At 47.4% G+C, this 27389-nt stretch overlaps 1 protein-coding gene across 1 annotated transcript in view; it reads left to right on the top strand.

Annotated features, from left to right (window-relative positions):
• The window catches only part of LOC142289831 (uncharacterized), a 271446-nt gene that overhangs the window by 233055 nt on the left and 11002 nt on the right, over positions 1–27389 (top strand). Inside the window, exon 6 of the mRNA XM_075333758.1 lies at positions 491–581. Within this exon, the coding sequence (XP_075189873.1) occupies positions 491–581 (91 nt within the window). The remainder of the gene's footprint in view (positions 1–490; positions 582–27389) is intronic.

Raw genomic sequence — 27389 nt, 5'->3', positions numbered from 1 at the left:
CCCTCACTCTCCATCCAAGCTCTAAAAAAGGTTGTTCTTGAAGAATGTAAAGATAGATGTTGCAATGTCGCTAGCATGTTCATTCCTACCTACAGGACTTGATGCTGTCCATAATATTCATAGGGAGAGGGGGGCGTGTATTCATTTTTCAGTTATAATATTAACTTTACTTTCATTTCATGGGTTAAATAAATGTTCTGTGAAATTGTCTTGTCAGTATTTTGAAAATTGTTCATATATTCAGAGAGATTAAAGTGTTACTTTTCTAAGTTGGTGAATTCATTTATGTTGAATACATTATTCTGCTGTATACTGCTCTTCAATTAATTGTATGTTCCTTGTAAGTAGTGGCATAGTGAAAACTGTATGCAAGCTTCTACGCCATGTTATAACTCATGCACATGCGTGTAGTATGTTACCTTCTAATTTTAAGTTAGCAAACTGCTTTAAATTGTTATTTCTAAAGTTTTTATATTTTAATTGTCTCTAGACTTACTATGTTGAAAAAGGAGAAGTGAAGCTTCAGTTACTCCAGTCTGAAGAACGATTGAAGGCTGGAAATTTCTTTTTTGTGCCACCAGGTAAGGAAAAAAATGTATTTGGTTGTTTTTGTTAAGGCCTAATAGTTGTAATATGAGACCTACCAAATAATAACAATGAAAACATCTGCCTAATATTGTATAGGTTCTCCTTGTGGAGGTAGAACTGTCTTAGCTAGTTGAAGCTTGTGCACCAAAAGACCTCTGAAGGCATAGTGTGGCCTTCCTGTACTGGATTTCCAAGCATATCCAATATCAGGTTGAGATCTGGGGGATTTGGAGATCAAATCAACACCTTGAAATGTTTACCATGTTCCTCCAAAATATTCCTGAACAATTCATGCTGTGCACAATTTTTTGCTAAAAAAAATCCACTTTTTTTTAGTGGTGCACAAATGTTTAGGTTGGTTGTCAACTTAACTTCAACCTAAATGGTAAAACCCTAGGTTTCCAAGCAGAGGATGGCCAAGAGCATAGCACTGCCTCCACAGGTTTGTCTTAAGGGGACTTTACACGCTACGACATCGCTAATGCGAACTCGTTGTGGTCACGGAATTGGTGACGCACACCCGCCGCATTAGCGATGCCGTTGCGTGTGACACCGATGAGCGATTTTGCATCGTTGCAAAAACGTGCAAAATCGCTCATCGGTGACATGGGGGTTCATTCTCAAAAATCGTTACTGCAGCAGTAACTAGGTTGTTCCTCGTTCCTGCGGCAGCACACATCGCTCCGTGTGACACCGCAGGAACGAGGAAGCTCTCCTTACCTGCCTCCCGGCCGCTATGCGGAAGGAAGGAGGTGGGCGGGATGTTACGTCCCGCTCATCTCCGCCCCTCCGCTGCTATTGGGCGACCGCTCAGTGACGTCGCTGTGACGCCGCACGGACCGCCCCCTTAGAAAGGAGGCGGTTCGCCGGTCACAGCGACGTCGCCGGGCAGGTAAGTATGTGTGACGGGTCTGGGCGATGTTGTGCGGCACGGGCAGCGATTTGCCCATGTCGCGCAACAGATGGGGGCGGGTACCCACACTAGCGATATCGGGGACCGATATCGCAGTGTGTAAAGTAGCCTTAATTTATATAGTGCCTCTATATGCCATTTGTTCTCCAGGCAAGTGGCACCCGGCCATCCTTATAATGTAAAAGAAAATCTAATTCATCAGACCAGGCCTCCTCATTCAGTTGCTCTTAGGTCCAATTCTTAGAATCTCCAGGAGTTTTTTTACATTTGCAAAGGTCAGCTTGACCATCACATATCTTCAGCTACGCAGCCCCATATTATGTATTTTGAGTTTCACTGTTTTATCATAGCCAGCATTAAAATTCAAGCAATTTGTGCTACAGTGCTCTTTTGTAAATTTGGACTCGCTGAGCTACCATTTGCTTCTCATGTACATTAGTGAGCTTTGTCCCCATTAACTTTTCTCAAGATCTGCTGTAATGACTAGTGATGGGCAAATTCGCAGATAACCGGGATTGACGGACCTAACCGGATTTTTTAAAAAAGAATCTAGCCCGGAATTGATCCCGAGCGTTTGTCCCCATTTATGTCTATGGGGACTAGAATCTGGCAATTAAAAATGGTGGTAGAAGGGATAGGAGCAAGCGGGCTGTACTTACCGCGGTTGTTACTGCTCCCACGGCCACCCATTCACTTCCGGGGCCGGTCATTAGGCTCATGAATATGCACTGCTTTCCCCGCCCACCGGTGTCTATCATTGGTTTTAGTCAGATGCGCCCACACCCAGAGTGGCAGCCTTTGACTGCTTCCAATCACAGACGCTATCCGTTATATTCCTTCCCCCTAATGTACACCACCTGGCAAAAAAATCCCACATCACTCACTACCACATGCGGTAGTGATGCTTATATTTTGTCAGGAGGTGTAGATTGGGTGCAGGAATATGGTTTAAAAATTTCAGCACCAAATATACATCTCTTTGCAGACAAATGCACGCTTTTCACTCCATGTGGGTGCAGTTTTCTGCCAGGAAGGGCAAATTTGATACTGAAATCTGATGCAGACATTTCAGCACCAACTTTGCATTTCCTGGAAGAAAACTGCATCGAAACGGCATCAAAACCGTTTTTGTGCATTTTTTTGCCAAGAGATGCAGATTTGGTGCTGAAATTGTTACACCATATTCCTGCATCGAATCTCACCTCCTGGCAAAAAACCACATCACTACTGCATCATACTGCATGCGGTAGTGATGCGTTTTTTTACCAGGAGTTGTAGATTTCGTGCAGGAATATGGTGTAAAGATTTCAATACCAAATCTGCATCTCTTGGGAAAAAAAAATGCAGTTTTCTGCCAGGAGATGCAGGTCTGTAAACTCCGTGAGACTTCATTGAGGTAATCCGAGGTCAGGTTACCTGTGATCACAGGTGGAGGACCGTGGGAGCTTCCACTTGTGACCGCAACTAACCTCAGTGATGTCACCGATCATCGCAGCTCAGTCTCTGCTTGAACCTCACAGTGTTCGCTCATGTTCTATAATCGCGCGCTGTGCCTTCAGTAATGTAGCAGAGCTGGAATCGTCATGGGTCCTCATGTGGATTACGTCGGACCTGCAGGGTGTTTTAGGGGTTAATAAAGTGGTGAAAGAGGGTGTTTTTTTGTCTTATTTCAAATAAAGGATTTTTTCTGTGTTTCAGTTTATTTACTTTCACTTCCAGATTTGTAATGGGGGCGTCTCATAGACGCCTTCCATTACTCATCTAGGGCTTAATGGCAGCTGTGGGCTGTGACTAACACCTTCCTGCACCAGGGCAATTGGTCAGAGCTGGGTAAAGTGCTGGGATTGTCAGATTTAATGAATGCGGCAATACTGGGAGGCTGTAGGTTGCTATTTTTAGACTGGGGAGCTCCATGGGTCTTCCCAGCCTTAGAATACCAGCCCCAAATTGTAGGGATTTATCATGGCTGAGTATCAAAATTGGGGGGGACTGCATGCCATATTTTAAAATAATTTATTTAAATAATTTTCAAAAAAGCACATGCAGTCTCTTATTTTGATACACAGTCAAGATAAGCGCACGGCTGCGGGCTGCAGCCTATAGCCATATGCTTTATCTGTGCTGATATAATATGGGGGGGACCCTATGCAAATTTTATTTACTTTTTTTTACTGTACAATAGACCCGCAGACCGGGTCTGTGATTGGAATCGTCAGACACGCTGTCAGTCAGCGTAGGGGTGCGTCTGACCAACCAATCACAGAAGAAAGATATGGTCTGCACACAGTCTAATGAAAGAGTGCTGGCGGTATAGGTCTATGTTCCAATAAATGCAGATAAATATCCACCACACTCAATAAATGATCTCAAATGTGGAACACTTTATTGAAAGCACTCAAGGGACAGAAAAAAATATTTTCTTTAAGTGACAAAAATAAAGTAACGTTTCAACCCTCCTGCAGCCATAGTGCGGGAGGGCTGGCATATCCTTGGTACATCTATCTGTACAGCCCTGGCCAGTCGAGCCTTTTCCTGATATCTTCTTCCTTTCACTACATATAAGTGACTGCATAACCTAGGAGAGTTGAAAAGTTACTCTATTTTTGTCGCTTAAAGAAAATTATTTTTTCTGTATTTTGAGTCCTTTCAATAAACTGTTTGACATTTGAATTAATTTATTGAGTGCGGTAGATATTTATCTGTAACCAATCACAGTCGCTGATGTTCCCTCAAAGCAGTATATATGTATGAGACTCATGCGCTGCCCCGGAAGTGAATGGGCGGTGCACAGGAGCAGTTACAGCCGCGCCGGAGGCTCAGTAAGTACAGCGCCGCTTGCTTTATAATATTTTTCCTTTATTTTTTTCTCCTTTTAATTTTTTTGTATTATCTGAGGATCATTAGCAGGAATTCCCTGTGAACTCTGGGCCCAGGTCCAGCACCCAGATCCAGACTTTTATGGTACGTGCTAACGATCAGGACCTGCTGCGTTCTGGACTTGTCTTTTGAGAAGATAAAAGCAGGTATATTTGATGGACCTCAAATTCTAACCGTCATACATGACGAAGAATTTGCCATAAAGATGAATAAGGAGGAGAAAGCAGCATGGCAGTCTTTTGTGGCAGTAACAAAGAACTTCCTTGGCAACAAAAAAGCAGAAAACTATGAACTTCTGGTTCAAAGGATGCTGTTGTCTTTCTGCGACATTGGATGTAACATGAGCGTTAAGATTAATTTCCTGAAACTTTGATAAGTTTCCCACAAATCTTGGTGCTGTTAGTGATGAGCAGGGAGAACGCTTTCATCAAGATCTGAAGACAATGGAAGAGCGTTATCAGGTGCGATAGGACAAAAATATGATGGCAGGTACACAAACTAAAGATATATAAAATGCAAATTTTTGCCTGAATAGAATTTAAATAAGTTTTGCACAAATTTTATGATTAAGTGTTTTAATATGTCCTATTTCGAAATTCTAGACAAATTCTGATGCAATCATATCTTTTAGTTTAGTAGTGTATTTACTGCATTACATTATTAAATTTTCACAAAGATGATGCCCAAGAAGACATTCTACTTCATTATGTTAACCCCTTCACGACCGCGGGCAGTAAAATCACGTCCTATTTTAACGTGACTTAACGACCAGGGACGTAATTTTACGGCCTAAAGTTCATTTGATTGCCGTGGCCATAGCAACGGCTTTCAAATGATGTCCCCTGCTGTTTCTTACAGCAGGGGACCTTTGCTTCACCCCAGGGGGGTGGCATCGCCACCCCCCATCGACGATCGATGTGATTGGCTGTTCAAATCTGAACCGCCAACCACATCTTTCGCACTGATTTCGGTAAAAATAATGCCGGAATTAGTGCGATACTATGAGATCCGGCTATGATGTGCTGTAGCAGGTACAGCAGATCATAGGTGGATCTCAAACATGCCGCCCCCAGCCCCTGCAGCACTGATTGGAGCGATCGTGCTATGACGTGCAATCGCTCCAATCAGTGTGCAGTGGGGCGGTCTGATCTGCCGGTGGCCGCCCTCCTCAGGCCTGTGCTGATCTGGGGACCCTCCCCCAACATGTCTGCAGCGTGCAGCACTGGCTGGTACTAGTGGTACCACGCCACCGCTGCAGCTGCCGCTGCTGTCACGTCACGGAGCAGGAGCGGGAGCGGTGAGTATTTTGCTCACCTTGCAGCCCCTGTGCGCTCTTGTGATTGCTCCTGCGCGCTTCCGTAATGGCCCCTGCTCGTGCCCCCCTGCGATCTGCCCCCCCCGACATCCCGATCTCCCCCCCCCGACATCTCGATCTGCCCCCCGCCATCTCTATTCTGCAGCTCCTCCGGTATCTCCCTCCTCCTCTGCTCTCCTTGCAGCCCCTGCGCGCTCTTGTGATTGCTCCTGCGCGCTCCCGTAATGGCCCCTGCCCGTGCCCCCCTGCGATCTGCCCCCCCCCGACATCCCGATCTGCCACCCCGACATCCCGATCTGCCCCCCGCCATCTCTATTCTGCAGCTCCTCCGGTATCTCCCTCCTCCTCTGCTCTCCTTGCAGCCCCTGCGCGCTCTTGTGATTGCTCCTGCGCGCTCCCGTAATGGCCCCTGCCCGTGCCCCCCTGCGATCTGCCCCCCCCACATCCCGATCTGCCCCCCCGACATCCCGATCTGCCCCCCCCGACATCCCGATCTGCCCCCCCCGACATCCCGATCTGCCCCCCCCGACATCCCGATCTGCCCCCCCGACATCCCGATCTGCCCCCCCCGACATCCCGATCTGCCCCCCCGACATCCCGATCTGCCCCCCCGACATCCCGATCTGCCCCCCCGACATCCCAATCTGCCGGCCTCCCCCGTGATCTCTATTCTGCAGCTCCTCCGGTATCTCCCTCCTCCTCTGCTCTCCCCCTCCCCCTCTGCTGTCCCCCCCCCTCTGCTGTCCCCCCGACGTCCTCTTACCTGTCTTCACCGGCCGATCACATCTGCCTCCATCGCTGGGTCCTTCTTCCTGGGTCTTCTGCTGAGCTGTCCAACTTCCTGCCTGCTGCTGCTGTAAAGCTGTTCCTCCTGCTAATCCTCTGGGTACTGTGAGTATAACTTTTTTTTTTTTTTCTTTTTTCTTTTTTTTCCTCTATCCCCTGTCCATTTTTACACCTTGTGCGTCCCGCCGAGCGCTGATCAGGGATGCAGATAACGTATCTGCATCCGTGGTCAGTTTTCGGCGGGACTTTTTTTTTCCCGTATCCCCGACGCTTTTTGTATCGCATCAGTCCGTGCGTCCCGCCGAGCGCTGATCAGGGATGCACATAACGGATCGGCATCCCTGCTCAATTTTTGGCATGACTTTTTTTTCCGTATCCCCGATGCTTTTTCTCACGCCAAAAATTGAGCAGGGATGCCAATCCGTTATGTGCATCCCTGATCAGCGCTCGGCGGGACGCACGGACTGATGCGATACAAAAAGCGTCGGGGATACGGAAAAAAAAGTATCGCATCTGTCCGTGCGTCCCGCTGAGCGCGGATCAGCATCCCTGCTCAATTTTTGGCGTGACTTTTTTTTTTTTTCCGTATCCCCAGCGCTTTTTGTATCTCATCTGACCGTGCCTCCTGCAGCGGCCGATCAGTGCACTGCGTCGGTGCGTTTGAAAAGTCAAATGGCGTTCCTTGTCTTCTGAGCCCCGCCATGCGCCCAAACAATTGATTTCCACCACATATGAGGTATCTGCGTACTTGGGAAAAATTGCACAATACGTTTTATGGTGCATTTTTTCCTGATACCGTTGTAAAAAGAATAAAAAAAGCTACCTTGTTGCTGCAAAAATTTAAAAAAAAAATAAATAATTTTCACGGTTCAACGTTATCAACTTTCAGTGGAGCCCCTGGGGGTACAAGGGGCTCACTAAACATCTAGATAAATTCCTTGAGGGGTCTAGTTCCAAAATGGGGTAATTTGTGGGGGAGCACCACTGTTTAGGCACCATAGGGGGGGTCTAAAAACGTGACATGGCGTCCGCTAATGATTCCAACCAATTTTGCTGTCAAATGGTGCCCTTCTCTTCTGAGCCACGCCATGCGCCCAACAATTACTTTCCACCACATGTGAGGTATCTGCGTACTCAGGAGAAATTGCACAATACGTTTTATGGTGCATTTTTTCCTGATACCCTTGTGATAAAAAAGCTACCTGGTTCAAGTAACAGTTCTGTGGTAAAACAAAAGAAAATTGTATTCATGGCTCAACATTATCGACTTCTGTGGAGCCCCTTCGGGCTCACCAAACATCTAGATAAACTCCTTGAGGGGTCTAGTTTCCAAAATGGGGTCACTTGTGGGGGAGCTCCACTGTTTAGGCACCTCAGGGGGGTCTCCAAACGTGACATGGTATCCGCTAATGATTCAAACAAATTTTGCTGTCAAATGGTGCTCCTTCTCTTCTGAGCCCCGCCATGCGCCCAAACAATTACTTTCCACCACATATGAGGTATCGTCGTACTCAGGAAAAAATGCATAATAAATTTCATGGTGTATTTTTTCCTGATACCCTTGTGGAAAAAAAAGCTACTTAGTTGAAGCAACAGTTTTGTGGTAAATAAAAAAAAATATTTTCACAGCTCAACTTTATAAACTTTTGTGAAGCCCCAGGTGTTCAAAGTGCTCACCAAACATCTAGAAAAATTATTTGAGGGCTCTAGTTTCCAAAATGGGGTCACTTGTGGGGGAGCTCCATTGTTTAGGCACCTCAGGGGGTCTTCAAACCTGACATGGCGTCCGCTAATGAGTGCAGCTAATTTCTTTGTCGCTCCTAATTGGGAGACCCAGACAATTGGGTGTATAGCTTCTGCCTCCGGAGGCCACACAAAGTATTACACTAAAAGTGTAAAGCCCCTCCCCTTCAGCCTATACACCCCCCGTACTGCTACGGGCTCATCAGTTTTTATGCTTTGTGCGAAGGAGGTCAGACATCCACGCATAGCTCCACAGCTTAGTCAGCAGCAGCTGCTGACTATGTCGGATGGAAGAAAAGAGGGCCCATAACAGGGCCCCCAGCATGCTCCCTTCTCACCCCACTCTTGTCGGCGGTGTTGTTAAGGTTGAGGTATCCATTGCGGGTACGGAGGCTGGAGCCCACATGCTGCTTTCCTTCCCCATCCCTCAATTAGGGCTCTGGGTGAAGTGGGATCCCATCGGTCTCCAGGCACAGGAGACCGTGCTCCATCCACAGCTCCTGAGGACCCTGCTGGATAGGAGCCGAGTATCGTTCAGGGACATGGCCCTGCTACTTTGAGGTACTCTGTGTCCCCGTGGGGACCGCGCACAGCAACACTCCAGCATTGCTGGGTGTGCTAGTGCACCGGGGACAGCAGCGCTGGCTGCATTTGTGCCACTATACACTTCAGCGTCGCTGAGTGTATTTGTGTAGGGGGACTGCCGCGCTGACCGCCGCTGCCATGGTTATCACTGCGGCGCGGCTGGGACTGTTAGTGCGCCGGGGACTTCGGCGCCGACCGCGCTTATACGGCGGCCGCGCTTATAACTATAGTCCCCGGCTTCTGCGGCCTAGTCTCATTCTTTTCCCGCCCCCAGCCCTGCCAGTCAGGGGAAGGGCGGGACGCTGTACAGGACGGCAGCACTGAGGGCTGGAGCATGCTTTGCATACTCCACCCCCCTCACTCTGCACAGTGGGGCACCAGTTCCCGCACTTTTCTGGGTCACGCCCATGGCTCCCTCCTCTCCCCAGGACGCTGGCAGCCATTCCTCTCAGCTCTGCTAACGCTGGAGAGGAGAGACAAGCTCAGGGAGACCCAGGCAGGATTTCTGGTGCCCACACAAACGCTTTGCGCAGGCGGTAAGCAGCACCTGTGGTGCTGGCCCCACTAGTGCAGAAGTGTATTTATAGTTTATATGATTATAGTCTATACTTTACACTGTAGGGTGCACTGTTGATTTGTGGCTATTTACCCTCCTGTATTGCTCAGAGGAGACAACATACTATGCTGCCTGTGCAGCATGTACGACTATACTGCCGGCAGGTTCCACTGACCCTCATTGTGTGCAATGCTCGGCCCCTGTGGCACTTTCTCAGCCGGAGCCTCTGCTAGGGGTGGCCCAGGGAGAACCACCTGTTAACACTGTCCAGGTGACAGGGACGGAGTTTGCAGTTTTTACTGAAAGACTTTCTGAGACTATGGCTAAGATATTAGAAGCCTTGCAGTCCAGGCCGGCATCTCAAGCCAGGGGCACTGTGGTATCATTGTCCCCTGGTTCCCCTCAGTTGGAACAGCAATGTCCTCCCGGGGTGTCTCATGGATCCCAGGGTGAGGTCTCTGACACGGACCGCAGCCCCAGACCGACTAAGCGAGCTCGCTATGAAATTCCCTCGACATCATCACAATGTTCAGGGTCTCAGCGAGAGGACTCTCTGTATGATGAAGCGGAGGTAGCTGATCAGGATTCTGATCCTGAAGCCGCTCTCAACCTTGATACTCCTGATGGGGACGCCATAGTGAATGATCTTATAGCGTCCATCAATGAAATGTTGAATATTTCTCCCTCAGCTCCTCCAGTGGAGGAGTCAGCTTCTCAGCAGGAGAAATTCCGTTTCAGGTTTCCCAAGCGTACAAAGAGTATGTTTCTGGACCACTCTGACTTCAGAGAGGCAGTCCAGAAACACCGAGCTTATCCAGATAAGCGTTTTTCCAAGCGCCTTAAGGATACACGTTACCCTTTTCCCCCTGACGTGGTCAAGGGCTGGACTCAGTGTCCCAAGGTGGATCCTCCAATCTCCAGACTGGCGGCTAGATCCATAGTTGCAATGGAAGATGGAGCTTCACTCAAGGATGCCACTGACAGACAGATGGAGCTCTGGTTGAAATCCATCTATGAAGCTATCGGCGCGTCTTTTGCTCCAGCATTCGCAGCCGTATGGGCACTCCAAGCTATCTCAGCTGGTCAGGCGCAAATTGACGCACTCACGTACGTCTGCGCCGTAGGTGGCGTCCATAACCTCTCAAACGTCGGCATTCGCGTCCTACGCTATTAATGCTGTCCTGGACTCTGCGACCCGTACGGCGGTTGCAGCCGCCAATTCGGTGGTAATACGCAGGGCCTTGTGGCTGCGGGAATGGAAGGCAGATTCGGCTTCCAAAAAGTGCTTAACTGGATTGCCATTTTCTGGCGACCGTTTGTTTGGTGAGAGATTGGATGAAATCATCAAACAATCCAAGGGAAAGGAAACATCCTTACCCCAAGCCAAACCATAAACACCCCAACAGAGGAGGGGACAGTCGAGGTTTCGGTCCTTTCGGGGTGCGGGCAGGTCACAATTCTCCTCGTCCAAAAGGCCTCAGAAGGATCAGAGGAACGCCGACGCATGGCGGTCTAAATCACGCCCTAAAAAGACCGCCGGAGGTGCCGCTACCAAGGCGGCTTCCTCATGACTTACGGCCTCCTCACACCGCATCCTCGGTCGGTGGCAGGCTCTCCCGCTTTTGCGACACCTGGCTGCCACAAGTAAAAGACCGTTGGGTGAGAGACATTTTGTCTCACGGTTACAGGATAGAGTTCAGCTCTCGTCCTCCGACTCGATTCTTCAGAACATCTCCGCCTCCCGAGCGAGCCGAGGCTCTTCTGCAGGCGGTGGGCATTCTGAAGGCAGAAGGAGTGGTGGTCCCGGTTCCTCTTCAGCAACAGGGTCACAGTTTCTACTCCAACCTGTTTGTGGTTCCAAAGAAGGACGGGTCCTTCCGTCCTGTTTTGGACCTAAAACTGCTCAACAAACACGTAAGGACCAGGCGGTTCCGGATGGAATCCCTCCGCTCCGTCATCGCCTCAATGTCCCAAGGAGATTTCCTAGCATCGATCGATATCAAGGATGCTTGTCTCCACGTACCAATTGCTCCAGAGCATCAGCGCTTCTTGCGCTTCGCCATAGGAGACGAACACCTTTAGTTCGCGGCACTGCCGTTCGGCCTGGCGAGAGCCCCAAGGGTTTTCACCAAGGTCATGGCTACAGTAGTTGCGGTCCTCCACTCTCAGGGTCACTCAGTGATACCTTACTTAGACGATCTGCTGGTCAAGGCACCCTCTCAAGAGGCATGCCAACACAGCCTCAACGTTACTCTGGAGATTCTCCAGAGTTTCGGGTGGATCATCAATTTTCCAAAGTCAAATCTGACACCGGTCCAATCACTGACATATCTTGGCATGGAGTTTCATACTCTTCCAGCGATAGTGAAGCTTCCGCTGGACAAACAGCGTTCACTACACACAGGGGTACAATCTCTCCTTCAAGGTCGGTCACACCCCTTGAGGCACCTCATGCACTTCCTGGGGAAGATGGTGGCAGCAATGGAAGCAGTCCCTTTCGCGCAGTTTCACCTGCGTCCTCTTCAATGGGACATCCTACGCAAGTGGGACAGGAGGCCGACGTCCCTAGACAGGAACGTCTCCCTCTCTCAAGCAACCAAAGCTTCCCTTCGGTGGTGGCTTCTTCCCACCTCATTATCGAAAGGGAAATCCTTCCTACCCCCATCCTGGGCGGTGGTCACGACGGACGCGAGCCTGTCAGGGTGGGGAGCAGTTTTTCTCCACCACAGGGCTCAGGGTACGTGGACTCAGCAAGAGTCCTCACTTCAGATCAATGTTCTGGAGATCAGGGCAGTGTATCTTGCCCTAAAAGCGTTCCAGCAGTGGCTGGAAGGCAAGCAGATCCGAATTCAGTCGGACAACTCCACAGCGGTGGCTTACATCAACCACCAAGGTGGGACACGCAGTCGGCAAGCCTTCCAGGAAGTCCGGCGGATTCTGCTGTGGGTGGAAGCCACAGCATCCACCATATCCGCAGTTCACATCCTGGGCGTAGAAAACTGGGAAGCAGACTTTCTCAGTCGCCAGGGCATGGACGCAGGGGAATGGTCCCTTCACCCGGACGTGTTTCAGGAGATCTGTTGCCGCTGGGGGATGCCGGACGTCGACCTAATGGCGTCACGGCACAACAACAAGGTCCCAACATTCATGGCTCGATCTCAAGATCACAGAGCTCTGGCGGCAGACGCCTTAGTTCAGGATTGGTCGCAGTTTCAGCTTCCTTATGTGTTTCTTCCTCTGGCTCTGTTGCCCAGAGTGTTACGCAAGATAAGGGCCGACTGCCGCCGCGCCATCCTCGTCGCTCCAGACTGGCCGAGGAGGTCGTGGTACCCGGATCTGTGGCATCTCACGGTCGGCCAACCGTGGGCACTGCCAGACCGACCAGATTTGCTGTCTCAAGGGCCGTTTTTCCATCTGAATTCTGCGGCCCTCAACCTGACTGTGTGGCCATTGAGTCCTGGATCCTAGCGTCTTCAGGATTATCTCAAGAGGTCATTGCCACTATGAGACAGGCTAGGAAACCAACGTCCGCCAAGATCTACCACAGGACGTGGAAAATATTCCTGTCGTGGTGCTCTGCTCAGGCGTTTTCTCCCTGGCCATTTGCCTTGCCCACTTTTCATCTCAATCAGGACATCTCCTTACCCTCGTTTTGTCCTCATCCAGTTCACCAATGTGAAAAGGATTTGCACTTGTTAGATCTGGTGAGAGCACTCAGACTCTACATTTCTCGTACGGCGCCCCTGCGCCGCTCCGATGCTCTCTTTGTCCTTGTCGCTGGCCAGCGTAAAGGGACACAAGCTTCCAAATCAACCCTGGCTCGGTGGATCAAGGAACCAATTCTCGAAGCTTACCGTTCCTCGGGGCTTCCGGTTCCCTCAGGACTGAAGGCCCATTCTACCAGGGCCGTGGGAGCGTCCTGGGCCTTGCGACACCAGGCTACGGCTCAGCAGATGTGTCAGGCAGCTACCTGGTCGAGCCTGCACACTTTCACGAAACACTATCAGATGCATACCTATGCTTCGGCAGATGCCAGCCTAGGTAGGCGAGTCCTTCAGGCGGCAGTTGCCCACCTGTAGGACGGAGCCGTTACGGCTCTATTATGAGGTATTATTTACCCACCCAGGGACTGCTTTTGGACGTCCCAATTGTCTGGGTCTCCCAATTAGGAGCGACAAAGAAGAAGGGAATTTTGTTTACTTACCGTAAATTCCTTTTCTTCTAGCTCCAATTGGGAGACCCAGCACCCGCCCCTGTTTTTTGTATACACATGTTGTTCATGTTAAATGGTTTCAGTTCTCCGATATTCCTTCGGATTGAATTTACTTTAAACCAGTTTATAATTTTTTCCTCCTTCTGGCTTTTGCACCAAAACTGATGAGCCCGTAGCAGTACGGGGGGTGTATAGGCTGAAGGGGAGGGGCTTTACACTTTTAGTGTAATACTTTGTGTGGCCTCCGGAGGCAGAAGCTATACACCCGATTGTCTGGGTCTCCCAATTGGAGCTAGAAGAAAAGGAATTTACGGTAAGTAAACAAAATTCCCTTCTTTGCGTTCAAAAATTCAAATGGCGCTCCTTCCCTTTCGAGCTCTGTCGTGTGCCCAAACATTTGATTTCCACCACATATGAGGTATCTGCGTACTCAGGAGAAAATGGACAATACATATTATGTTGCATTTTTTTCCCGATACCCTTGTGAAAAAAAAGCTACCTAGTTGAAGCAACAGTTTTGTGGTAAAAAAAATATTTTTTCTTTTCACGGCTCAACGTTATAAACTTCTGTGAAGCCCCCAGGTGTTCAAAGTGCTCACCAAACATCTAGAAAAATTATTTGAGGGCTCTAGTTTCCAAAATGGGGTCACTTGTGGGGGAGCTCCATTGTTTAGGTACCTCAGGGGGTCTTCAAACCCGATATGGCGTCCGCTAATGAGTGCAGCTAATTTTGCGTTCAAAAATTCAAATGGCGCTCCTTGCCTTTCGACCTCTACGTGCACCCAAACAATTGATTTTTACCCCATATGGGGTATCAGCGTACTCAGGAGAAAATGCACAATAAATTGTAGGGTGCACTTTCTCTTTTCTCCCTTGTAAAAATGAAAATTTTATGGCTAAAGTAACATTTTTGTGTTAAGTAAAATTTTCATTTTTTCCTTCCACATTGCTTTGGTTCCTGTGAAGCACCTAAAGGGTTAATAAACTTCTTGGATGTGGTTTTGAACAGTGTGAGGGGTGCAGTTTTTACAATGGGGTCACTTTTGGGTATTTTCTGTCACCTCGGCCTCTCAAAGTCACTTAAAATGTGATGTGGTCCCTAAAAAAATTATTTTGTAAATTTTGTTGGAAAAATTAGAAATTGCTGATGAACTTTGACCCCTTCTAACTTCCTAACGAAAAAAAAAAATCTTTCGAAAATTGCGCTGATGTAAAGTAGACAAGTGGGAAATGTTATTTCGTAACTATTTTGTGTGACATATCTCTCAGATTTATGGGCATAAATTTTCAAAGTTTGAAAATTGCGAAATTTTCAAAATTTTCGCACAATTTCCTACATTTTCACAAATAAACGCAAAAAATATCGGCCTAAATTTACCACTGACATGCAGTACAATATGTCACGAAAAACAATCTCAGAATCGCCAGGATCCGTTGAAGCGTTCCAGAGTTATAACCTGTCAAAGTGACACTGGTCAGAATTGCAAAAAATGGCCCGGTCATTAGGGTGTTTTAGTGGCCGGGGGTGAAGGGGTTAAACTAAATGTTGAAATTTGTACAATAAGATGAAAACCTAAAATCTTGACTTGCAAAAAAACTAGCCTTCAGAGAAAAGCTAATCTCAGATTTGAGATCAGCACACTCGCATTAAGTAAGAACAAGTGGTTTTTGTAGATGCAACAAAAATTTTGTTCCCCAGTGATATGAATACAGTGGTGATCAGAAAAATACCCACAGGAAAATTGCCATCGTGGAAAATTGCCCACACGGAAAATTGCCCACACAGAAAATTGCCAATTGCAGCATCAGAAAGTTTCAGATCTATGATATTTGAGGTGCAAGTTGAGGATGTTCACATGATGTGTGAAAAATGTCCACAGAAAATTGTCAACAGACATAAATGCCCACTAGGATTGGGGACCAAGTAACCCAGGATGGGAACATATATACCAGGAAGGGGGCATATATACCAGGATGGAGGCAATGTGGACCATTCATACCAGGATGAGGACCTTATATACCAGCATTGGGACATATATACCATGATGAGGACATATTCCCCAGGATGATAGGCATATATACCAGGACGGGGGACATTACTACATAACGAAGGGGGAGAGGAGGCAGTTCATAAGTCTTGATAGAAGTTAGAACGCTACAAGGGTCCATACATGTGAAAAACTTGTGTGGGTGGTGGGGCAGGTCCAAATTTCACACTGGGGCCCATTGGACTTTAGTTATACCACTGCAAAAACACAGGGCCGCCAATAGGAATTTTAGGGCCCCATACTGGCAAAATTTCTGGGCCCCCTTGAGACTCCGCATAGGCTGCACCCCAGCTCTGCCTCCGCCCCTCAAACCTCCCACACTCTCGACGCCATGCTTGGAAAAACGTGTGTGTGCATATATAAGCTGTATGTATGTGTGTGTATATGTCCCCTAAAGGAATCCGCACCGTCACATCACGAAATTTTGCACAGACGCTTCATGTGACTCAGGGAACGTCAGACTATGGTTTGAGGAGAAAATTTAACCCCATGCTTTAGTTTTTCACTTTTTCACCAAAAATCCTGCCTCCATTAAAGTCAACGGAGCTGGGAGCTACAGGTCATTAATAGGAACTGTGATTGGCTGCTATAGGAACAAAGCACATTCTTAGTATAAGAAGCTTATGTGTGAGATAATATGATATCAGTGGGGAGACAGAGATAGAGACAGAAAGAGAAAGATAGAGACAGAGGCAGACAGGGAGGGAGGCAGACAGGGAGGGAGGCAAACAGGGAGGGAGGCAGACAGGGAGAGAGGCAGACAGGGAGAGAGGCAGACAGGGAGAGGGAAAGAGGCAGACAGGGAGAGGGAAAGAGGCGGACACACGGACAGAGGGAGACAGAGAGGGAGACAGAGTGAGGCTGGGAGAGAGGGACAGTGGGAGAGAAAGACAGAGACAGCTACCATCCCAGGCAACTCTGGATATTACAGCTAGTGTGTATGTGTATATATTATATAATATATATATATATGTGTGTGTGTGTGTGTGTGTGTGTATATATATATATATATATATATATAAAATATTATATATATATAATATATATTTTTATATATATATATATATATATATATATATATATATACATATACATATACACACATACACACGGCGCAAAAGTGTTAGCACCTTTGAAGTTGTTCTAGAAAAAGAAGTATTTCCCTAAAAATATTACATTACAGACATCACTGGGGGGGGCGCAGAGGCATCACTAGGGAGGCGCACAGACATCTATGGAGAGTTGCACACAGCACTAAGGGGCTGCACACAGCATTGGGGGGCTGCACACCGCACTGGGCCGCATGCACACAGCACTGGGGGGGCCTGCACACAGTGCTAGAGGGCTGCACACAACACTGGGGGGGCTGCACACAGCATTGGGTGGGCTGACCTCACTGGAGAGCAGGCACACAACAGAGGGGGGACTCCAGGCACACAGCTAAACCCGCTCACACAGTAAGTCCCGACCACATTTGTATGTAAGCACTGGATCACTGCGGCCCCCGAGAATCTGCCTGGGGGCTGCAGAAAAAGTCATTGCAGGCCCGCGGTTCCAACCCCACAGCTAAAGCAAGGCAGTGGCGCCCCCGCCCCACACCCCCGGTGGTGTTCATCTTACCGAGCGCCTACCTTTCCCCGCCGGATGCCGTGTCCTTGCCACCTCCGCGTTGCCCGCAGCACGGTGATAAGGCGCAAAGTGATTACCTCATCACATTGGGCTGCGGGATGACGCGCCGCCTCCCTGCTTTGCTCCACATGCCTTGTTTCCGGCCACATGGCTAATTTGCATGCGATTCCCTGGAAGGGCTTCGCCTGCAATTTAGCAGTGTGTGTGCAGTGGCGGAAAGGGTCGGGCCCCTGTGCTGCGGCTGTGGCCCGGTGAAGAGGGGAGGCCTGGTCTGCCCGGGGCTTAACAAAGCTAAGTAATTACCCTGGGCCTGTCCGGGCCCCCTCTCTTCACCGGGCCCCCTACACCAGTCACAGTAGTAATGCCCTGATGGCGGCCCTGCAAAAACATATCATACATTCCCAGCACGAACACAAGGTGGTACAAGCGACAGACTCGCCTTTCTGCTGTGCCTTTGGGGCTTTCAGGACCAACTATCTCTGCCAGCAGCACCCTGCTTTTGGTGGGCTCCCACTGAGATGATAATGTATTAGATGTGACCTGCAGTCACATGTAACTAAACAGATAATACAGTGATACTTTTGTGAGTACAGATAGTAGTGATTGCTCCTCTGGATCACACTGCTGCTGGTTCTGCATGTGCTGCTGTTTTGGGCTGGAGGGAGGAGTAAGGCAGAATCAGTGAGAGATGAGAGGAGACTGTATCTATCTATTGCTGATAATGACAGACTGCTACATACCACAAATTTTCAGCACTTTTGCAGTTTTGCACTAGGTAAACTGTAAATCACAAGTTGATGACCTATTATGTGAACATCCTCACCTTGCACCTCAAATATCATACATCTGTAACTTTGTGATGCTGCAATTAGCTATTTTCCATGTGGGCAATTTTCCTGTGGGCATTTTTCAGGGAACCGATTACAGTAGATAGTGTCCCGGAGCAGTAAATTCTCACCATTAGTGCATGTTCAGACAACCGTTTTCTCTCCATCCAAGAAAATTGATCCTAGTGTGATTAGCATAATCGGACCGAATGTTATCTGATTTTCTCAGAGATGACAAGAAAAAAATAGATTCTCTACCTTCTTCATTATGTCAGATCTGTGAAAATCAGATCACTCGCAATGTCATCCGTATGTGTTTTGATGTTTTGCACAGACCCAGAGTCCTAAAAGGGCAAGTGCCACACGGCTCTGAGGCAAAACATGCATGCTGCAATTTATATTTTTGCTCAGACCGAGCGGTTCGAGAAAGAAAGTGGATCATGCGCGCTGCTTCATTGAATAACATTAGTCCGACTTTTTTTTTTTTTGACGGATTACACTTGGACAGAAAATGTGGTTGTCTTTATAAGCCTAATCTGTTGTTTACAGCAGCTATTAATCACACAGTTCTGCAAGTGTAAAATTGTTTGAAAAGAGGTGATTTTTATATAGTCTCACTCCATAAAAATAGCAAAGAAATTACATCGCTTACAATTTTTTTTAATAAACACTGACTCCACAGGCTTCCAAAAGAATAGGATTCCAAAAGAAATTCCTTCCATACTTTTGTCAAGACAGTGCTCTAGTGCAGGGGTCTCAAACTCGGCTGGGTGTATGGGCCGCACAGAGGAAAACAAAAAATTGGGGGGGCCGCATTCTTTGCAGGACAAAGTGACATTTTTATTGGTACCATATATATATTTTTTTTACACACCTTTGGATCACTGATTTTGAACATTTTTCACTTGCTTATTATAATAAATGTGCACATTCTTTGTTTAAATATATATATATGTGTATGTATGTGTGTGTGTGTGTATATGTGTGTATGTATGTATATATATATATATATATATATATATATATATATATATATATATATATAATATATATGTGTGTATGTATAAAAAATGTGATGGTAAAGTAAGTCATGCCTTTTTTTTTTTTTTTTTTTTTTTTTTTTTTACATTTTATCCCTTTCTTGTAACTAATAGTGTTACAATTATCACTATATAGAAATTTTGGCCAACATCTTTTAGTAATGCTCCCCATCTTGTTGTAATGTGGCCATGCTTGCCCCCTTGTAGTATTGTGCCCCATCCTACAGTAATGTGCTCATCCTTGTCCCTATCCTATAGTAATGTCCCCAGCCTTGTCCCCATCTTATCGTAATGTGCAAATCTTGTAGTAATGTGTCCAGCCTTGTCCCCATCTTATAGTAATGTTCCCCATCTTTGTTCCCTTGTAGCAATCTCCCTATCCTGTAGTACTGTCCCCATCATATAGTTGTCCCATTCTATAGTAATGTGCCCATCCTACAGTAATGTCCCTATCCTATAGTAATGTGCCAACCTTGTCCCCATCCTATAGTACTGTCCAATCCTATAGTAATGTCCCCATCTTATCATAATGTGCCCATCCTATAGTAATGTGTCCACCCTTGTCCCCATCCTATAGTAATGTCCCCAGCCTTATCCCTATCCTATAGTAATGCTTCTCATCCTTGTCCCCTTGTAGTAATGTCCCTATCCTGTAGTACTGTGCCCATCCTAGTTCCCATCCTATAGTAATGTTTCCAGCCTTGTCCCCATTCTATAGTAATGTCCCCATCCAATAGTATTATGCCCATCGTTGTAATGTCCCCATCCTTTAGTAATGTGCCCACCTTGTCCCTATTCTATAGACATGTGCCCACCTTGTCCCCATCCTGTAGTCATGTGCCCACCTTGTTCCTATTCTATAATCCTGTGCCCACCTTGTCCCTATTCTATAGTAATGTCCCCATGCTGTAGTAATGGGTGGGGGGGCAGTGGTGGCGGCTGAAAGGGGGCAGGGGCGCTATAACTTACCGATCGGTCCCTTCACCTTCCACAGACGCCGGAGTGAAGCTGAGGGGGGCGGTCTCCGGCCCCAGATCCACAGTGATTGGAGAGATCGGTCACAAGGCCGGTCTCGCCATTCAGAGCTGGGGGCGGGTGAAACTGAGGTCACCCAGCTCCAGCCAATGATCGATGCTACAGCTGCACTGATATGGCTGGATTTTAATGTTTCAGCCATTTTCAACGGCTGAAACATTACAGTGGCTGTGATAGACGAACCCCGCTCAGCCAATCACAGCCTCCGTAGGTCAGGGGAGGAGACACCACCCCTCTGAGGTCCCCTCCTCCCCGAATCTAAGGTATTTGCAATGCGATCGCAGCCACCGGGGCTCCAGGGCTGCGATCTCACCATGACAAACTGGGTACGTCATGGGTCCTTAAGTACCAGGGAGCCATGACGTACCCAGTAAGTCATAGGTCGCTAAGGGGTTAATGTGCCGTCCTTCACGCACACACACACACACAAAACACCATTCTCACCTGTCCCGTGCTCCTTCGGCTGCCTCATCTCTGCTTCGTGCGGCCCCCAGGCCCGTGCCCCTGGTCACTATCGCGACAGGTGCAGGGGCGATTTATGTTAGATGATTTTTTTGCCGGCTCTGCACGCGCAGAGCCCTTGACTCTGAGAGCGCACACCGGCAAAACATTCATCTAACAAAGTGCAGACAGTGGCTGCGGCGCCTGCACCGGCCGCGATAGTTAACAGGGACACGGGCCTGGGGGCCGCACAAAGCAGCCTGAGGGGCCGCATGCGGGGCGCGTGTTTGAGACCCCTGCTCTAGTGTATTGTAGTGATGTTCCTGGGCTGATGGAAAATAATTAACATTAAAGGAGTTGTCCGACATAAACTCAAAAATTTTTGGTAAGCTAATCTGTGCTGTATTGTCATATAAATCACCCCTACATTGTTATTTTTTGTTTTCTAACTTTTGTTCCTCTTGAATTCACCCTTTATTCACACGCACCTCGGGCTCTGCACCGCACACGCACCTCGGGCTCTGCACCGCACACGCACCTCGGGCTCTGCACCGCACACGCACATCGGGCTCTGCACCGCACATGCACATCGGGCTCTGCACCGCACACGCACATCGGGCTCTGCACCGCACACGCACATCGGGCTCTGCACCGCACACGCACATCGGGCTCTGCACCGCACACGCACATCGGGCTCTGCACCGCACACGCACATCGGGCTCTGCACCGCACACGCACATCGGGCTCTGCACCGCACACGCACATAGGGCTCTGCACCCGCATATTAGGGCTCTGCACCGCACACACACAGGGCTCTGCACTGCACACACACACACACATGGCTCTGCACCGCACACACACACACATGGCTCTGTACCGACCTCCCCTACCCTCATAGGGAACACATGTAGGGAGTACATACTCACCCGTCCTCGGTCCCCGACGCTCCTGCACGTTCGCACGCTGTCTGTGCTCTGGACATATCAGCACAGTAGTGACGTCTCCGCTGTACTGAAGAGAGCACAGACAGCCGGGCAGTGATGAGAAGCAGCGCTCCCTCTCATCTGTGCTTTCAAATGTACCGGCATCTGTGATGCCGGTATATTTGAATGTGCGATCCTGAGCAGAGGCCCGGTGCTGGAGCTGACACCACGGCAGCCGCCGCCAGGCCCCTCCCCCAGGTGACGGACCCCACAGCAGTGCAGGGGGAGGTTGCGGGGAGAGTAAGGGGTGCGGGGGAATGTGTGGGAGGGTGCAGGGAAGGGGGGAAGGGGGCGGGGCTCATCGCACTGTAGTCACCCAGCAGGGAGGCGACAAGCTGTTCCAGATTTGAATGTCAACATGGCCCTGCCCATGTTGATATGAAATGACCGGAAGCAGCAAAATCGCGGCAGGAGCGGTCACATGACCACTCTGAGTCGTGGGAGAGGGGCTGACAGCAGGGCAGGTAAGTGGTCTCTATCTACTTACCTGCCCCAATGTAGCCCAATAGGGTAATAAAAAAAAAAGTCAAAAGAAGCCGGATAACCCCTTTAAGTACAATGGGAATGAATGTAGACTTTATTGATTAAAAAAAGTCTGAAAGCTTGGATACTGTTCAAGGAGTCCCCTGCATTCAGGAGCCTGTTCTAGTGACAGTGCATAAACAACCCCCGTCTTACCTCCCTCCTGCAACCCCTTGTATAAGTCCCTTCCTTTTCCTTCTCCCCTCTCTTTCTATTCTGCTATCTACTCACTCTATATCTTGACCACTTTTCTAGTAAGGTTCTTCATATAGACAGGCGGGTCTAGCCCTTTGGAAGTAAAAGGTGACAAACAGTAACCTATGAATATGGTATAGTCACAGATAATCTATCAAAACACGGGTGGAAATACATTCTTGTCAGTAATGTATTATGTAGATTGTATAAACACCAAGGGTACCGGCCCACCTACGGAACTTGAAGTGGCTAATATTCTCTTATTTTTCTTTCTGTATTCTTATGTTTAATCTGTTTCTGTTATGGAAATCTTTAATAAAATAAATCTTTAATAAAAACTGATTGGTTAAAAAAAAAAAAGTCTGAAAGCTGCTAGTGCACAATGGCAGCGAGTGTGTGCTTCAGTGCCTGTAGAGTATTCTGTGCACTTGAGGGAAAGCTATAAGAATTTTAATTTTCTACTCAAGAAATTTTAAAGGGAACCTGTCATCAGAAATTTCGCCCAAAAGCTAAAAGCTTCCCCCTCTGCAGCTCCTGGGCTGCATTCTAGGAAGGTCCCTGTTATTATTGTGCCCCATGTGAGACCAAAATAAAGCCTTTATAAAGTTCTACCTTTTTGTATGCAGCTTCTGTAAATCTGACACGGGGGCGGGCTCTCTGGCGTCCGTTATTTTGCCCCCTGGTCCTGTATGCCGCCCCCATCGCTCCTTTCCATATCTGATGCACCGCCCACTGCTCCAGCCATCCCCGCGCATGCCCAGTGCCAGTCTCACAGGACTGAGCAGTGTGACCGCTGGTGACGTGTGCGCAGGCAAGTGATTATGAGCGGGCCTGTGACTGTTATCAGCAAGTACCCGCCCATAATCTCGTGAGCGCGCAAACCTCTCCAGCGGTCACACTGAGCTCAGTGTAGATGCTAGACTGTATGGGCTGCTTCCAGGGATGACGTCCCTTTGTCATGTGATAGTATTTTGAACACGCCCCTATCACATGACAAAGGGACGTCATCCCTGGAAGCAGCCCATACAGTCTAGCATCTACTCTGAGCACAGTGTGACCGCTGGAGAGGTTTGCGCGCTCACGAGATTATGGGCGGGTACTTACTGATAACAGTCACAGTCCCGCCCATCATCACTTGCCTGCGCACACGTCACCAGCGGTCACACTGCTCAGTCCCGTGAGACTGGCACTGGGCATGCGCGGGGATGGCTGGAGCAGTGGGCGGTGCATCAGATATGGAAAGGAGCGATGGGGGCGGCATACAGGACCAGGGGGCAAAATAACGGACGGCAGAGAGCCCGCCCCCGTGTCAGATTTACAGAAGCTGCACACAAAAAGGTAGAACTTTATAAAGGCTTTATTTTGGTCTCACATGGGGCACAATAATAACAGGGACCTTCCTAGAATGCAGCCCAGGAGCTGCAGAGGGGGAATCTTTTAGCTTTTGGGCGAAATTTCTGATGACAGGTTCCCTTTAAACTACGAGGATCAAGGATGATCAGTATGTGGTGATATGAAAATTCTCTCTTTGCTCCTTGGGCAGCAAGGAGGATACACAAAGTACCCATGGTTGTTGTGTGAATCGAGAAAGACACAGATATGGGGGTCCAAAAATTATTTTTATTATAATTCTTCACTCATTTGCAAAATATCAAGTTGTAACCTTCATTTATTTCATGAACGTTGTCTGCATTAAATCGCTTTCATCAAAAAATTTAGGTCTGCATATACAAAATAACAGAATTAACAATCAGTATATATGTATTCTTAAGATCCATATATAACATCATTTTAATTACAATAACAGTCGCCACATAATAATGTAATAGAACGAAAAAGTATAGGTGTATCATGAAAACTCATTGCTGGAGCCAAGAAAGTTGGCCAATGAGAAGATCTATGCAACCTGGACTTAAGAACATAGTTGCAAAAAGTTTATTTGATCCTACTACAGTTTTCCTGACCCGTGCTGCACATTAAGCTTGGATTGATGAAGCAATCTGTGAAAGCTCTCAATCTAAATTCCCTGTCTGTATGTCTTTGGAGTGTGGGAGGAAACCCACGCAAACACAGGGAGAACATACAAAGAACATTCAGATGGTGTCCTTGGTGGGATATGAACCCAGGACCCCAGCTCTGTAAGACTGTAGTGCTAACCACTGAGCCACTGTGCCACCCAGAATGTATCTATTCGGGGATCCATTCATTATAATGAGGCAGAGTTACTCTAGACTCTGTCTTGCCTCTGTTCAGCTGTGTCCTTTTCAGACATACACAAAGCTGTGGTCGACTGCGCTTTTATGAACGTTTAGAAAAACTGACATCGCTGGATCATCTCCCGCTGCTTCATTATAGGGATTTTCTGTTAGGATTTCCTGCTGAATCACTTATTGCAGAGATGTACACCCAAAAGGTCCAGTCACACTAAGCAACTTACCAGCGATCCCAACAACGATAGGGATCGCTGGTAAGTTGCTAGGAGGTTGCTGGTGAGCTGTCACACTGCGACGCTCCAGCGATCCCACCAGCAACCTGACCTGGCAGGGATCGCTGGAGCGTGGCTACACGAGTTGCTGGTGAGCTCACCAGCAACCAGTGACCAGCCCCCAGTCTCCTAGTTACAGCACACATCAGGTTAATTAACCCGATGTGTGCTGCAGCTAAATGTGCACAGAGCAGGGAGCAGCGCACACTGAGCGCTGGCTCCTTGCTCTCCTAGTTACAGCACACATCGGGTTAATTGCCTGATGTGTGCTGCAGCTAAATGTGCACAGAGCAGGGAGCAGCGCACACTGAGCGCTGGCTCCTTGCTCTCCTAGTTACAGCACACATCGGGTTAATTGCCTGATGTGTGCTGCAGCTAAATGTGCACAGAGCAGGGAGCAGCGCACACTGAGCGCTGGCTCCTTGCTCTCCTAGTTACAGCACACATCGGGTTAATTACCTGATGTGTGCTGCAGCTACATGTGCACAGAGCAGGAGCCGGCAGCACAGGCAGTGAGAGCGGAGGAGGCTGGTATCAAAGGTAAATATCGGGTAACCAAGGACAGGGCTTCTTGGTTACCCGATGTTTACATTGGTTACCAGCCTCCGCAGAAGCTGGCTCCCTGCTCACTGCACATTAGTTGTTGCTGTCTCGCTGTCACACACAGCGATCTGTGCTTCACAGCAGGACAGCAACAACTAAAAAATGGCCCAGGACATTCAGCAACAACCAACGACCTCACAGCAGGGGCCAGGTTGTTGCTGGATGTCACACACAGCAACATCGCTAGCAACGTCACAAAAGTTGTTCGTTACCAGCGATGTTGCTAGCGATGTTGCTTAGTGTGACGGGGCCTAAACACTGGTGTAAGCGTTCAGCGTAGAGCCCAGGATAAATTTGGGCAGAGCCTTTTTGAGGTGTTTGGGAGCCAGAATGAACAAATCAACAACAGTTCCGTAATGGTTTTATTTATTTTCTACATCATTCGGTATAATTTATAAGACAGCTTTATTCTTTGTGTCAGTGCGCTTAAAGCGATACCAGATTTATATAGTTTTTTTTATGTTTCGCTACTATCACACATGCTTTTTTTTACATTTTGCATTGCCTTATTTTAAGAGCTATTCATTATCTATATCCCTGCCAGGCTTGTTTTTTTTTAGCAAAATAAGATGAAGTTTTTTATTGGTACCAGTTTTGGGCACATAACATTTTTGATCACTTTCTATTCCAATTTTTGGGAGGCAGAATGAACATACTAGCAATTCAGGAATTTTTCTTTTGTTGTTGGTTTTGTTTTGTTTTTGTTTTGTTTTGTTTTTTTTTTGTTTTTTTTTTAATACTGTTCATCCCTGTCATAAAAGTGATCAGACAGCTTTATTCTTCGTGTCACCACCATTACAGCAATACCAGATTCATATTTTTTTTTGTTTTTTTACTTTTACACAATTTTAGAAAAAAAATAATTGTTTGCCATCACTATATTCTGAGACCAATAGCTATTTTTTTTTTTTTTTATTTACTCCGATGGAGCTGTATAGCAGCTTGTGTTTTTGTGACACAAGATGACATTTTCAGCCATATTTTTTTTACTTGCGTTCAATTTTTTTATTGCATTTTATTACTTTTTTCCGGCATTATGATGAATAAGCGTCGTTTTTTGCCATGTTTCTTTTTCTTTAATGGTGTTCACTGAAGGGATTAGATAATGACGGTATTATAGATCGTGTTGGGCTCTGAATGCAGCAATACCAAATGTGTATTTTTTTGTTTATTTTTATTTTTTAGTTATAGCAGCACAAATATAATTCGTTTTTAATCAGTAGTCATATAATATCTCCAAATATAGAAAAAAAAGTTGTTTTTACATAAATATATGTAATGTTATGACTTTGTTCTATTCTTTCATTCTTTGTGTTTGTTTTTAAAGTTTTATTACTTTTTTTTACTTTTTTTAGTTAGTCTCTGTATGGGACTTTAGCATTATTACTCCTATCACTTGTATAATACATTGCAATGCATTACACCTGTTAGTGTTACACTAACAAAACGCCTTTTTGACCACACTCCTGGTATGGTTTAATAGGCCACCGTAGCTACCAGATCAGGAGATCGTTATTTGACATCTGGATGCCATGGCTACCCTCGGCAACACACAATAATGTTGTGTAGCTCAGATTGGGTGGGATTCTAACCTACTAAATGCTGCAATTGCTATTGATCTCGGCATTTAGGGGGTTAAACAGCCAGGTTGGTGTGGGAATCAGCCCATGCAGTGACGGCCAGAGTTTGGCAATCACTTAGTCCCGGCTCACGGTGGCACTCGTGCAGGCACAGCCCCTATGCCTGCATGATTCATGACATAATTGTACATCATCTTGCGGAAGCCCCTTCCCGATTATGATGTAAAGTTATATCAAATGTTGTGAAGTGGTTAATATATGTGCTTTTTCTAATAAATATCATATCAATGTTCTCATTTTCTACATTTGATGTCCGTGCACTTTTTTGAGAATTTGAGGTAACTGTGTTAAACCCTAGACCAAATATTAATAAAGAGTGTATTTTTCAGCAGCCACATACACACCATTATACTGACTATGACTCA

The sequence above is a fragment of the Anomaloglossus baeobatrachus genome, chromosome 2 (assembly GCF_048569485.1).
Source record: "Anomaloglossus baeobatrachus isolate aAnoBae1 chromosome 2, aAnoBae1.hap1, whole genome shotgun sequence".
Classification (NCBI taxonomy): Eukaryota; Metazoa; Chordata; class Amphibia; order Anura; family Aromobatidae; genus Anomaloglossus; species Anomaloglossus baeobatrachus.
This window is presented reverse-complemented; position numbering and strand designations above follow the sequence as displayed.